Genomic DNA, 14,686 nt, shown 5'->3' with positions numbered 1-14,686 from the left:
TTGTCACATTATGTGACGCCCACCTCTGTCTTAAGCTGTCCCCAACCAAGAGCAAATCAAAGCCACTGATCCTCTATTTCATTTCCATTGTCAGTGCTTGCACTTTGATCACTGAAAGGCAGAGAGAAAATTCAAAACAGAGGAAGCCTCCATGAGTGAAGGAAAAAAAAATACAGGCTGAAGACAAGTGAATGCAAGTATATTCCACAGGATGCAGAGACACAAGGAAGGAATAGGATTTCATTCTTGGCATTTGTCTCCTTCCAATTCTGGGGTCCTTCCAGTGAAAGTGTACCGATTAGTGAATGCAGACTCTGGTTATACCTTTTCCAGCTAATACATTTTATTAAAGGGTAGGACCTATTACGGACTTCATCAGATGCACAGAGTGGCTAGACTGATGCAGAATTTAAATTGGTGGTGGGTAGTCATGCAAATGGGATGTGGTAGCTCAGCGGCTAAGACACTGAACTTGTCAATCAAAAGGTCGGCAGTTCAGCAGTTCGAATCCCTAGTGCCGCCTAATGGGGTGAGCTCCCATTACTTGTCCCAGCTTCTGCCAACCTAGCAGTTTGAAAGCACGTAAAAAATAGGGACCACCTTTAGTGGGAAGGTAACAGCGTTCCATGCACCTTTGGCATTTAGTCATGCTGGCCACATGACCATGGAGACTGTCTTCGGACAGCACTGGTTCTTCGGCTTTGAAACGGAGATGAGCACCATCCCCTAGAGTCAGGAATGACTAGCACATATGTGCAAGGAGAACCTTTACCTTTAGCTATGCAAATGCAAGTTACATGCAAAACAGATTACCAATACTTTATTACTTAATGGATTAAGACCTTATTGTGGCTGTTGAAACCTTCTGTTACTAGTAACATACTTTTAATGTTTCATGTGTAACTTGCATCTGTCTTAGGTATTTCATGATAACACATGTAAACCGACGATAGATATTTCATTGTGCAGTCCACAATTAACAATATACGCTTTGTGCATAAGGTAAGACTAGAATTCACAGTCTCCCAGTTTCTAGCCTGGCACTTTAAACCTGTACATTAATGTAGCTCTTAAAGCAGTAATACTTTTCTTTTTCATGTTCAAGTGAAAGTCCAAATAATATTGGGCTGCTTTAATGAATACCAAAGAGCTGTTGCACTCTGTAAATTCCAGAATAATGTTTGAAGTATACATAGCCCTCTTGCTGTAAATAAAGATTGCAGGGACTTTTGATTTCCATTGGTTTTTAATTAAAAGTGCCCATAAGATACTTATTAAGATAGTAGATGTCACGTGATCTATGGACACCTGCTACTCATACATACCGCATTGCTTAATCCAAAACTAGAGAATGATCATGAGCATTTAAAGAGATGAGCAGTCTGAACAATAAAGATACCAGTTCTGTCTATTTACACACCAACTCCTCAGCCTGTTACACTCAACAGCACAGGAATCGGGTCTGACCGCTATTGGAAATTGCATCATTTGGTGACTATTATGTTATGCTGTTGCGTAATGCTTTTTTTTTTTTTTTGCATGGTCGTAAATTTTGAACATCTCAGGGAACTGACGGAATACCAGTGTGACAGCAGATATAGATACAGATTAACAGAGTTGGAAGGGACCTTGTAGGTCATCTAGCCCAACTCCCACCCAACCAGACCCTACACCATTTTTGACAGATGGTAGTCTGGTCTCTTCTTGAAAGCTTCCAGTGATGAAGTTCCCACAACTTCTGGAGGCAAGTTGTTCCATTGGTTGATTGTTCTCACTGTCAGAAAATGTCTCCTTATTTCCAGGTTGAATCTCTCCTTGTTCAGTTTCCATTCGTTATTCCTTATCTGGCCTTCAGGTGCCTTGGAAAGTAGCTTGACCCCCTCCTCTCTGTGGCAGCCCCTCAACTATTGGAAGACGGCTATCATGTCTCTTCTGGTCCTTCTCTTCACTAGACTAGTCATGGCCAGTTCCTGCAACCATTCATTGTATGTTTTAGCCTGCAGTCCCCTAATCATCTTGGTTGCTCTTCTCTGCACTCTTTCTAGAGTTGCAGAGTTTTTTGTGGTGTGACCAGTGTGGTGACCAAAACTGGATGTCAGCTTTGGAAGTCATATTAGGCCGGAAGCTTCCGTGCTGCCACTTTCTCATGTGTGAGAAAGTAGGAGGGGGGGATTTAGTAGAGGGGTTGCCATTAGACATAATAATGTCTGCCGGTCAAGGTCTGGACAATCCTGCATCTGGAGAAGGAGTGGTCAGAGTGCTGTCTCGAGATGGGATGGTTGGCGATTGGAGCATGTGATTGACTGAGGAGTGAGGGGATGGTTTTGGGTGGTTTTGATTTACTGAGGGAAAACCCGGCCCTCTCAGATTCGGATTTTCTCAGATGTGCCAGTTTAATAATAATAATATTTTAATTTACTTGTTTACTTGTCCTAGTAAATAGAACTTTGAAAGATGCTTGCTTCCAAGTTTTTACTTGGAGTTGGAGGTTTTTCAGGAACGCTGACATTGGATGCAGTATTCTAGGTGTGGTCTTACTAAGGCTTTATAGAGTGTATTAGTACCTCCCTTGATCTTGATTGTATTCCTCTATTTATACAATTTAGGATTGCATTGGTTTTTTTCTGGCTGCTGCCGCACACTGCTGAGTCATATTTAATTGGTTGTCCACTAAGACTCCAAGATCCCTCTCACAGTTACAGTTATTAAGCCTGGTTTCACCCAGCATTACTACTTTTAGAATCACAGAAGACTTGTAGGGTGCATAAAGAATGGTTTTGAAGGACAGGAGAAAAATCCCACTACCAAGTTATCAGTCAGATAAGAGGCACTTGAGCCTGGGCCAACAAAATAACTTGAGAAAATGCCCCTCCTTAGTTGAGACAAAGGTAAAGCAAAGGAGGGGAAAATCACATTCAGACTTGTAGTTTATATTACTATAGATGTGACAATAAAATAATCCTGACCTATATGACATTGATTTCTTAGCCTGGTCTGCCATGTTGGGGTGACAAGACCTCATTCCACAGTCTGTCCATAAAGCAATCAGAAAATCTGGCTTTAGGAATTAAATTATGGATAAATATGGTTGAGGTTTATTGATACCAGGTTCTTGAAGCTGCAAATTTGGCAATAAGTCCCAATGAACGGAATTGGATTTCATAGAAGGGATGGTAACTCTTAGACCTCCAGCTGTTGCTAAACTAAAATCTATATACCTTGGCTGTGTTGCTTAGGGCAACTAGGAGAAGCCCAGTTATTATCGATTTCTGGAAGCCTAAGGAATTATTTGTAAAAATAAGAAAAAAGAATTCTGAAACAAAAATCTCTATATGCATATTACACATACCTGTACATATAATATTGCTATTTAAAGACAAAAGAAAACTTGCCTCTTTATTAACTGAACTATTCTCAGAAATTATTTGTTATGAGAGATTATATGTCTCCCTCCAACGAGCAAGATAAAGTGTGGGAAGGAAATGTTTAGCTCACTTTATAGGTGTTTGGCTTTTATTAAGACAGATCATTCAGCATGGCCAATGTTAGGAGCAGATTTGAAATACTAGGCGGAGTGGCAATTTTTTAAAAAATAAAAACCTACTTGAAGTTGTTGTCATTAAGCTACAGCTCATCTCTTTGTCTTTTGGCATATTTTTAATCAATGTATCCACAAGGGAAAGGAAGATGGAGTGCCCTGCTATACATCAAATGACACGAATGAAAAGTGATTATGAATAACTAATGGCTGTAGGCGCACTTTTCATTTACAAGCTACAGTGACATCAAAATTATGAGTTTGTGAAACTGATTCATCGTATCTTTATGAATCAGCTCTTCCAATCAAGATGAGGGCAATTCAATTCATAGAAGCCAATAAATACCCAAATGATCATCTATCCTAAGAAATTGGTGATCAAAACCATTTTTTTTGAGCCGTGATGGCGCAGTGGTTAGAATGCAGTATTGCAGGCTAACTGTTGACTGCCAGTGGTTCGATCCTGATTGGCTCAAGGTTGACTCAGCCTTCTATCCTTCAGAGGCTGGTAAAATGACCCAAATTGTTGAGGGCAATTATATCTGTAAATCGCTCAGAGAAGGCTGTAAAGCATTATGAAGTCGAAGTGCTGTTGCTATTGCTGTTGCTTTTATCCTAAAGACAGTCATGTTTAGATGTTAACAGTTTAATTTTGTACATTTTAACTCTTACACCATGGGACAATATATGTTTATTCGCGTATGTACACATTATAGTTTCATTTCCTCTATGAAAAGTAGCATTTATATTTTGTGGCTTTTCTCATTGAACAAAATTATAATAGCAGAACCTCTGCTATTGGGGAGACTAAAATTATACAGATCGAGTAGAGGTGTGAGTGAGTGAATTGTATCAGGAATATTCATGTTTTCTGGTATCGTCTTCCTTACATTTAAAGCAGGTGTGAAATCCAGCAGGTTCTGATAGGTTCTGGAGAACTGGTAGGGGAAATTTTGAGCAGTTTGGAGAACCAGCAAATACCACCTCTGGCTGGCCCCAGGAGTGGGGTAGGAATGGAGATTTTGCAATATCCTTCCCCTGGAGTGGGGTGGGAATGGAGATTTTGCAGTATCCGTCTCCTACCATGCCCACCAAGCCACACCCAAGAACCGGTAGTAAAAAAAATTGAATTTCACCACTGATTTATTTTATTTATTTATTTTATTTATTCGTCGTAACAATATATACAAGTATAACATAGAGGATTATATAATATATAAACATATATATGAGGAGAAACAAGGTACTATAAACACACATATATATATAGGGGAAGAATAGATTTAAAGTACCCAGTAACTGGAGTTCTTTGGGCAATTTGTCAATTAAAAACTGAAATTTTAGGGAAATAAAACAAGGCCAGTCAAACAGATCTGATGAATAAAAATGGAATCTTAGCCCCACATAAAAAGATCTGCAGGAGAGAAAAAAAAATAGATAATGACGATTTTACCAAATGAAGCAGCATATACAAGAAGTGAAAAGATGGGGAATCTTAATGCCTTGCATTCCCCAGGCTCTGGAAGAAGAGATGGAGAAAAATAATAACTTGGACTGAACTAAAGAAAGAATTTGAAACAAATTTAGACAAGGGAGGGAGTTGAGAGTACGTGTTAGGTGTAAGTGTCAAAAGATTAATTTTCATGTGTTGTGATGAACAACTAAAAATAATTTACACAGAGAGTTGGCTTATGAAGCAGTTATTCTCAGTACAGTGAGAATAAGAGAACAAGAGAACAAGTACAGTCGTTGACCAATTCATAAAAAAAAAGAAAAAGACAAATATTCTAGCTCTAGCAAATAAAACTTGAATAAAACTAAATATTATAATCAATAAATTATACGGTCAAAATACAGCATATTTTACAAGCAATAAAGCAAAATGTAGCCACATTCAGAGAAAAGAAAACAGATCAGATAACAATAATAATAATTTAGACAGAATTAATCTGAGTTGCCTGGAAATGATCAACAATTATTACAGAGGAGAAATATCTGATGATCTAGAAGTTTCCTTGTCTACCGACTTGTGATGAACTCTTCTTTAGAATCAAAATATAGAGACACAAAAAGAGAAATTAATGTGAGGTGATGAGGTTGTTCTGCTGGGTAGCAGCTATGAGGAATGACCTCAATCCTGGAATTCTAGATTTTTTCATCTCTTCTTTTCTTTGATCACTGTAAAACAGAACCATGTTCTCACTGCAAGAAAGCTAACTGGATAACTCAGTTTTAAAGTGACTGAAAGGGAAAGCTTTTCCTTCTTTTTCCCTATTATGAGAGAAGAATTTAGGAATTTCAGATCAGATTCAGCATCAAACTGAAAAGCATAAAAGGCAGGTGCATATATGCAGAGGCATTCATATATTGTAACACTGGTTTTATCATTTATCCTCCACTCTAAGAGAAACGTTAAAATTGGCATAAGATTTGGCTTGAGGCTACTTTTTTAGCTCTTCACCTAGACAGGCTTTGTAATTTTAATTACTTTGGTGCCATTGCAAGAGACGACTGCTAATGACGGCAAGGGCAGAAATTTTATTTATTTTTAATTTATTTATTTAGTTTGTCAAACATGTACGAGATACGAGGAATAAGTATAAACATGGATATGAACCAGTGGTGAAATGGCAAAACTTTTTGCTACCGGTTCTATGGGCGGGACTTGGTGGGCGTGGCTTGGTTTTGGGGGGTCATGTGACTGGGTGGGTGTGGCCAACTTTAAAAAAAAAACTTTTTAAAGCATTTTTTACTATCTATTCACCTGAACCGGTAGTAAAAAATGCTTTAAAAAAGTAAAAAAAAAAAAGTTCCAACAATCACAGCTGTTCTGCACGATCGTGGGAATCTTTTTTTTTTTTTTTTTACTTTTTTAAAGCATTTTTTTTTTACTACCGGTTTGGGTGAATAGGTAGTAAAAAAAAAATGCTTTAAAAAAGTAAAAAAAATAAGGTTCCGATGATCGCACAGAACAGCTGTGATCATCAGAAACTTTTTTTTTTTTTACTGTTTAAAGCATTTTTACCACTACTGGTTTGCCCAAACCGTAGGAAACCAATAGCATTTCACCCCTGATATGAACACAGGAAATGGGTATGAATAAATGGGGGCAGTAGGAAAGGGACGCGAGGCACAATGGTGCGCTTATGCACGGCCCTTAAGTTCTGAAAGATTTCTGCTTTGCCTTTAACAGGAGGGTGGGTTCTGTTGCCCCCTTTTTTCACACTCCATGTCTATCCCACATGGAGACAAAAGGAGAGATTATAAGGGGAAAAGTGGGATCCTCTTAAGGCAATTGAAATGATTCACTCGGCTCTGTGATTCATCAGCTAGTTCCCCTTCAAAAGCCTGACGCTTGGATGACCAATATATAAATCCCTTGTTTCAGAAAATGGAGGTTATACTAAGAGAATAACAAAAGTTCTTGGTTTGTTTGTTTTTACAAACTGAAAAATCTATTATGGTGTAAAGTTTTCCTCCTTTAGTGAAGGCAAGGGTCCTTTCGGTAGCTGCATTGGCACGGATTCAGCCTTTCATCATTTTTTCAGAGTCTACAAGCCAGCTCACTGAGTTTCCTGATGACCAACTAGCTCTAAATGCTAGCAACACTGAAAGGATGTTAGATTGGTTCAAAAAGTGCCTCTGACTCACAAAATACTCCTAAAATCACCTCGCTGCTGTCTTCTCCTTGGCATTTAAAACCTCTTGCACAGGAGCGCCCAAATTTAGTTGTATTAGCATGCCAGCCAGGGAGAGCTCTGCTGCGATCACTTAATCCCCTCCTTTGGGCTTTTGCTTCGGGGGCTGCCTTGAAAAAGAACCCTTCCAGGTATCATTGTTGGAGTGACATGCGTTAAGCCAGCTTGGAAACCTGCCCTCTAGTAGTACTGTTGCAACTTTGAAGTTGTGCAACACCTTTAGCAAATACTTCCTCATGCGAGGGCATGAATAAAACTGGAGCACTCATTACTTGCTTCTCAGAGTCAACCAGAGAGCAGCTCAGGTTGGCTGGAAAGCAGAAGGAGATTCCTTGTCCGCCAGCCAAATCCAGGATCCAAAATGATCCAAGCTCTCTTGGTTGCTATATGCTTAACAATGTTTTCATACCAAGGTAAGGTGTTTTCTTCAGTTTCATTTTTTTTTCATATTCTTACTGCTAAAAGACTATTGTACTTGACAAGTTTCTATGGTTTTCCTTTCGATGATTAACAAGCCCTTGTCTCAGACTAGCTAAAAGAATGTTCTCAAAGATCCCATTTGTGCTAAAATTACATAGAGGGATTTTTTTTTTATTTGCTTAAATGTTTTTCAAGCAGGAAACAGATCCTAAGAAAGAAAAGTTCTAATAACTTAAGAAACAAAGCATCTTCAAGTTAGAAGGAAAGTTTTCCAATAATGTGAGTAAAAATTAGAAAACTGAAGAGGACAGAAAGACAGAGTTCGTGGCAAGAAAATTTCAGGAAGCAAAATATTAAAGGGAAAAATAAATATTTTTCAGTTTTAATTTTCTTCCAATAGAGCTCCTGTAATTAAGCTTGCATAATATTCAGCCAAACAAAAGCTTGTGTTATTATTATTATCTTCAAAGAGTCTTCAAACTGTACTCTAACTAATGTACTTAGTACTTTTCTCAATATAAGATTTTCAGATTTATGCCAGTTGGCAACACAGAAATACAGATTTTATTTTCCAGTGAGCATAGATGAATATTCTTTGAAATCCATGTTAAGTGTGGCCTTAAATATACTTTCCCTTTCATATGAGACTGTGGGAGAAATTTTGTTTACTATGGTAGGGAAAGGTATATTCATGCAACATGTTTAACTAATTTGGCGGAAGTCCAGGCAGGGGTATCGCTAATGGGGTATACTCTATTATAACTTTGGTTATGTGACTTGGGGATTTAGTATATCTATAAAAGGGACGCAGTTGCTCAGTGGGTAAGATGCTGAGCTTGTTGATCGAAAGGTTGGCAGTTCAGCGGTTCGAATCCCTAGTGCTGCCGTGTAACAGGGTGAGCTCCCGTTACTTGTCCCAGCTTCAGCCAACCTAGCAGTTTGAAAGCACGTAAAAAATGCAAGTAGGAAAATAGGGACCACCTTTGATGGGAAGATAACGTTCTGTACACCTTTGGTGTTTAGCCATGATGGCCACATGACCATGGAGATTTCTTCAGACAGTGCTGGCTCTTTGGCTTTGAAATGGAGATGAGCACCACCCCCTAGAGTCGGGAACGACTAGCACATATGTGCGAGGGGAATCTTTACCTTTACTTTAAAGTCAATCTGGTTGGTAAATTTAAATAGGGCTCACTATAGAATGCTGGGTTAAGATTATGGCATGAACCACTTTCAAGCCAGAATTTAGAGTAGGGTGCAGTATGGAGATCTACTTTGGCCATGCTTGTTTTTGATCTGTGGTAAACCTAGGATGTGGGTAGTGCATTCATCCTGATTCCCTTGATCTCTCAGCAGCCTTTGATACTATCAACTGTGGCATCAAAGGCTGCTGAGGGGGTTGGGAGTGGGAGGCACCCCACTTTAGGAACATGTAGTGTTTCCATCTTTTGATGGCGTACTCCATTCGGAACTGATGCACAATCTAGGGTTTCTTCTAGATTCATAGCTGCTACTCAAAAGAGCAGGTGGCAGCTGTGGCCAGGGAGACCTTTGAACAACTGGAAATTTGTTGCAATGGTTTTGTCCACTCCTGGGCTGCAGGGCACTGTGCTTGTGTTCACTCATGTCTTAGTCACTTCCTGATTGGACTACTGCAAAACACGCTTCATGGGGCACTACGTAGTCCTTGAAGACTATCTGAACCTCCAAAATGGTATCTCTGCCCTACCTTATTATTGATTGATTGATTGATTGAAATTTATATTGCTGCCTATTTGTATATGGCGACTCAATGCAGCTTAAAAGGTAAAGGTTCCCCTCGCACATACATGCTAGTTGTTGCCGACTCTAGGGGGCGGTGCTCATCTCCGTTTCAAAGCCGAAGAGCCAGCGTTGTCCAAAGACGTCTCCGTGGTCATGTGGCCAGCATGACTCAACGCCAAAGGCACACGGAACGCTCTTCCCTTCCCACCAAGGTGGTCCCTATTTTTTCTACTTGCATTTTTACATGCTTTCGAAACTGCTAGGTTGGCAGAAGCTGGGACAAGTAACGGGAGCTCACCCCGTTACACGGCAGCACTAGGGATTTGAACCGCTGAGCTGCCGACCTTTCGATCGACAAGCTCAGCATCCTAGCCAGAATATAAAAATCTCATATATAAAACAATACAACTAATAAAAGAGAATAAGCGTAAATTAATAAATTAAAATAATAAAATCATCCCCCGCCCGTCACCCCAGGGAGAACACATCAATGAGCCATTTAATGGGCTGCATTCCGCTCTGCATTCCCCTGGCCCGCTAGCATTATTCTTCCATTTATGCTTCTTTCCTATTTAAGATAGTGTCTTTTTTTTTTTTGGCAAGTAGAGACAAAGAGAGGTTGCTTTGCGAAATCTGATTCGCAGCGGGAAAGCTGGACCAAACGTGCTGTGTAAAATGCCTGCTTGGATCTAATCAACTAGAATCAGCACTGTGGAGATGGAATGGAGATGCCTTTAACTCTCTCCAACCTCCTTCTCCAATCCTGCTATTTGCAATAGAACAATTGTGGTTAACTGGAGTTTGAGATACCGCCTTACCTCTTCATCTTCCAAACTCAGTTTCTCACGTGCTACCTTTCTCTCCCTCCCCATCTCCAATTCTTTAAAGATAGTCCAATTCATATCCGATTCTAGGGGATGTGTGTGCTCATCTCTGTTTCTTAGCCAAGGAAGCCAGCATTATCCAAAGACACATCCGTGGTCATGTGGCCAGCACGACTATATGTCAAGGTGCACGGAACACTGTTATTTTCCCACCAAAGTGGTACCTATTTATCTACTCACATTTGATGCTTTCAAACTGCTAAGTTGGCAGGGAGTGGGACAAATAATGGGAGCTCACCCTGTCATGTGGTGCTCAGGTCTTGAACCAGGGCTGTCAGTTTTCCAGCTGGCAAGCTCAGCATCTTTTAACCCATGAGCCATCACACCCCCTTCTTTAAACTTACTCTACAGTAATAGCAATAGCACTTAGACTTATATACCACTTTACAGTGCTTTACAGCCCTCTCTAAGCGGTTTACAGAGTCAGCCTCTTGCCCCCAACATTTTTGGGTCCTCATTTTACCAACCTCAGAAGGATGGAAGGCTGAGTCAACCTTGAGCCTGGTGAGATTTGAACTGCCAAATTGCAGGCAGCTGGCAGTCAGCTGAAGTAGCCTGTAGTACTGCACTCTAACCACTGCGTCACCATAGCTCATATGCTCATATGCTCATTGCTCATAATGCAAATGTTGATATCCAATTCCTTTGATGTTCATCTTTCTCCCAAAGTCCACCAGAGAAAAAAAATACATTACAGATAATCCTCAACTTACATTCACAGTAGGGATAGGAAATTTTGTTAACTGGTGCAGTCTGTGACCATCCCTGATTTTAGAATAGAATAGAATAGAATAGAATTTTTATTGGCCAGGTGTGACAAGGAATTTGTCTTGGTGCATATGCTCTCAGTGTACCTAAAAGAAAAGATACGTTCATCAAGGTACAACATTTACAACACAAATGATGGTCAATATATCAATATAAATCATAAGGATTGCCAGCAACAAAGTTACAGTCATATAGTAATAAGTGTAAGGAGATGGGTGATGGGAACGATGAGAAGATTAATAGTAGTGCAGATTTAGTAAATAGTTTGACAGTGTTGAGGGAATTATTTGTTTAGCAGAGTGATGCCGTTCGGGAAAAAACTGTTCTTGTGTCTAGTTGTTCTGGTGTGCAGTGCTCTATAGCATCGTTTTGAGGGTAGGAGTTGAAACAGTTTACGTCCTGGATGTGAGGGATCTGTAAATATTTTCACGGCCCTTTTTTTTTTTTTACAACCTTTTTGCTGTGGTTGTTAAGTGAGACATCACATTATCATGACTTCTACCTGCCTGTCAGTTTTCCCATCGATTTTGCTTGTGTGAAGTCAGCTGGGAAAGGCACAAGTGATGATCACATGACCGAGGGATGCTGTAACCATTGTAAATGTATGATGGTCGTCCCATGCCCGAATCATGATCAGGTGTGTGCAGGGACACTGTGACAGTTGTAAATGCAAGGATTGGTCATAAATCTTTTTTTTTTTCAGCACCACCATAAATTCAAACAGTTACTAAATGAATGGTTCTAAGACAAGGATTACCTGTACTCAACATTCTGGGAAAATTGCAGCATTGTTTTTTTTAGAAAAGAAAGTTTATATTTAAAAACCTTGCATCAGCGAGACTGACATATAAAAGGAGAAAAACAGGAAAGTTTCCCTAAAAAAAAACAACGGGTCTTGAGCAACTTATATTAACAATACATCAATTCGGTGATTGTTCATAGAGTTTTTACGTGTTAAAGCGTGTTGGCCAAGCACAAAGTCCATCTGGAGACTGATGTATGTTGAGAAGCAATTGCATCGAACACTTCAATGTGTTTGTGTGCTGAAGACCAAAAAAATAATCCAGTGCCATCGCAACTCACATTGTTTCATACTCTATGTCAGTGTTTCTCAACCTTCGGCGGCTTTAAAGTCTGTGGGTTTCAATTCCCAGAAGTTGAACTTCAACTCCAGAATTCTGGGCGTTGAAGTCCATGTATCTTAAAAGTTGCTAAGGTTGAGAAACACTGATCAATGTAACCAAATTCAGAAGGGGAACGAATCATGGGAAAGAGGCAAATTTATAAATTTGGAATAATCTTTGTCTTCAGGATCCAATCTAGCAGCTACAACAGCGGCAGCAGCACACATCAACATTTCAATAACCTGGAAGTGCGAGGGATATTTCTTTGACAAACTCATTACACAACCCTGACTGAAACAGCCAGTACTCTGTTTGCCTCACAGATGAAGTCTTATGTTAGCTGGTGGCATGTTTTGTTCCCCAGGTTCTGATGAATAATTTGCTTTTAATAATTACCCAAAATAGATTCTGAAACACCCATGCAGAAACTAGTTTGTATCTACTTCAGAGGTAGGTTTCAGCAGGTTCTGACCAGTTCTGGAGAACCGGTAGCGGAAATTTTGAGTAGTTTGAAGAACCGGTAGTAAAAATTCTGATTGTCCCCGCCCCCATCTATTCTCTGCCTCCCAAGTCCCAGCTGATCGGGAGGAAATGGGGATTTTACAGTATCCTTCCCCTGGAGTGGGGTGGGAATGGGGATTTTACAGTATCCTTCCCATGCCACGCCCACCAAGCCATGCCCACGAAGCCATGCCACGCCCAAGCAACACTCACAGAACTAATAGTAAAAAATTTTTGAAACCACCACTGATCTACTTATTGATATAAAATCAGCTATAGTCAGGGAATACAAAAATAATTGTTTGAAAAAACCCGATTACTTAAAAAGCAACATTTGTAAAAGGTAAGATGGCTCACTTCTAGCAGATCGATTGCAGGACAATGCTGACAGACCTAACCAGAACCCTGCTCTGGTATAGATAAATGGAGCAGGTATCTCTTGAACTTTTAAGTTGTACATCTTATTCATTTCTATAGAGAATGGTACCTGGAGAAGAACTCTTATAGATCAAATTGGGTTGCTCCTGGAAGTGTCCATTGGACCATTAGATACCTAAGAAACCCTCAACCAATAAGTCCCATCTTTGACAAATTGAAGGTGAGTGACTTCAGTTCCCAGAATCCTGAGAAATGGCTATGCTGGCTGTGGAATTTTGGGAGTTGAAGTCCACGTATCTGGAAATTGCCAAGGAAATCCTACCATGTATGGTCAGATAAACAGCCATTGCTCCCTTAGAGCAAGGCTGTCAAACTCCTGGCCTGCGGGCTGGATGTGTCATGTGCCCAGTTTAGCGAAGGGGGAAAAAGTCCTGATATGTCACGTGATCCCACCGTTATGATGTCAATTTGACACCCCTGCCTTAGAGGTCCTTCTAACCAGAAGTTTCTAATCAGAAATTTTTGAGTAAAATAGCAAACTGTCTATTTAAAAAAGCAAGTTCCTAACCCAGACAAATCAATGAAGGAGACAGGAAAGGAGACACTGTGTTATTTCAGGCCCAATCATTCTTTGTGTAAACCCCATTTGAAGTTAGCTCACTGGTTCTTCAACATCAATCAAGTTTTTCTTACGAAAAGTTAAACAGGGCTTCATGCAATCGAAGTATTCTGGAATTGAGAATTTCGATTTCTACCACTCCTTCTTATGAGGTAATCTAATGGCTGCTTGCCAGCAGAAAGAATAAAAGAGATTAGTGCACCAAGCCTTAAAATATCTGCCTGTAGACATTCTAATCTTTAACCTTAAATTTAAAGTTTAATTTAAATGCAATCCAGTTGGATTGGTCATATCCACTTTTTGGAGTACACACCAGGTAGGGTACCTAAAGATCAAATATGGCCCTTGGTGGGGAAGGGGAACATACACCTTTTGTTAGATTGTTAGACACCTTTAATCATCTTCTTCACCATTTTTTGAGCCTCTTCTGCTTGTTTATGTTCTTCTGAAAGGCTCATACCAGAGATGGTACCTTTGGCACAGTGGTAAAATGTAAAATTTGTTACTACCGGTTCTGTGGGCGTGGCTTGGTGGTCGGGTAATGTGATTGGGTGGGCATTGCCAACTTTTTTTTTTTACTTTTAAAAGCATTTTTTCTATAACCTCTTCAGCTGAAGAGGTTGTAGAAAAAATGCTTTTAAAAGGCTGCTCTGACGATCCCAGCTGAGTTGCCTGATCATCAGAGGCTTTTGTTTTCTTTTAAAAGTATTTTTTTTTGCCTTTAAAAGAAAAAAAAAGCCTCTGATGATCAGGCAACTCAGCTGGGATCACCAGAACCTTTTAAAAGCATTTTTTCAGCTGAAGAAAAAATGCTTTTAAAAGTTTTTTAAAAAACCTCTGATGATCGCGCGGCTCAGCTGGGCATGGGAGGGGGAAGCAGGGATTTTTGCTACTGGTTCTCTGAACCACCAGCTGCCATCACTACTGGATTGGGCGATCCAGTCCAAACTGGGAGCATTTCACCCCTGCTTTGGCATCCTTTGAGTTACTTT

The 14,686-nt window shown here is 39.9% G+C and overlaps 1 protein-coding gene across 1 annotated transcript in view; it reads left to right on the top strand.

Annotated features, from left to right (window-relative positions):
* Nucleotides 1-6,793: 6,793 nt before the first annotated feature.
* LOC131203692 (zinc metalloproteinase-disintegrin-like NaMP) overlaps nt 6,794-14,686 on the top strand; it is a 69,265-nt gene continuing 61,372 nt past the window's right edge. Inside the window, exon 1 of the mRNA XM_058194155.1 lies at nt 6,794-7,649. Within this exon, the coding sequence (XP_058050138.1) occupies nt 7,598-7,649 (52 nt within the window). The 5' untranslated portion in view covers nt 6,794-7,597. The remainder of the gene's footprint in view (nt 7,650-14,686) is intronic.

This window comes from Ahaetulla prasina, chromosome 9 (assembly GCF_028640845.1).
Source record: "Ahaetulla prasina isolate Xishuangbanna chromosome 9, ASM2864084v1, whole genome shotgun sequence".
Lineage (NCBI taxonomy): Eukaryota > Metazoa > Chordata > Lepidosauria > Squamata > Colubridae > Ahaetulla > Ahaetulla prasina.
This window is presented reverse-complemented; position numbering and strand designations above follow the sequence as displayed.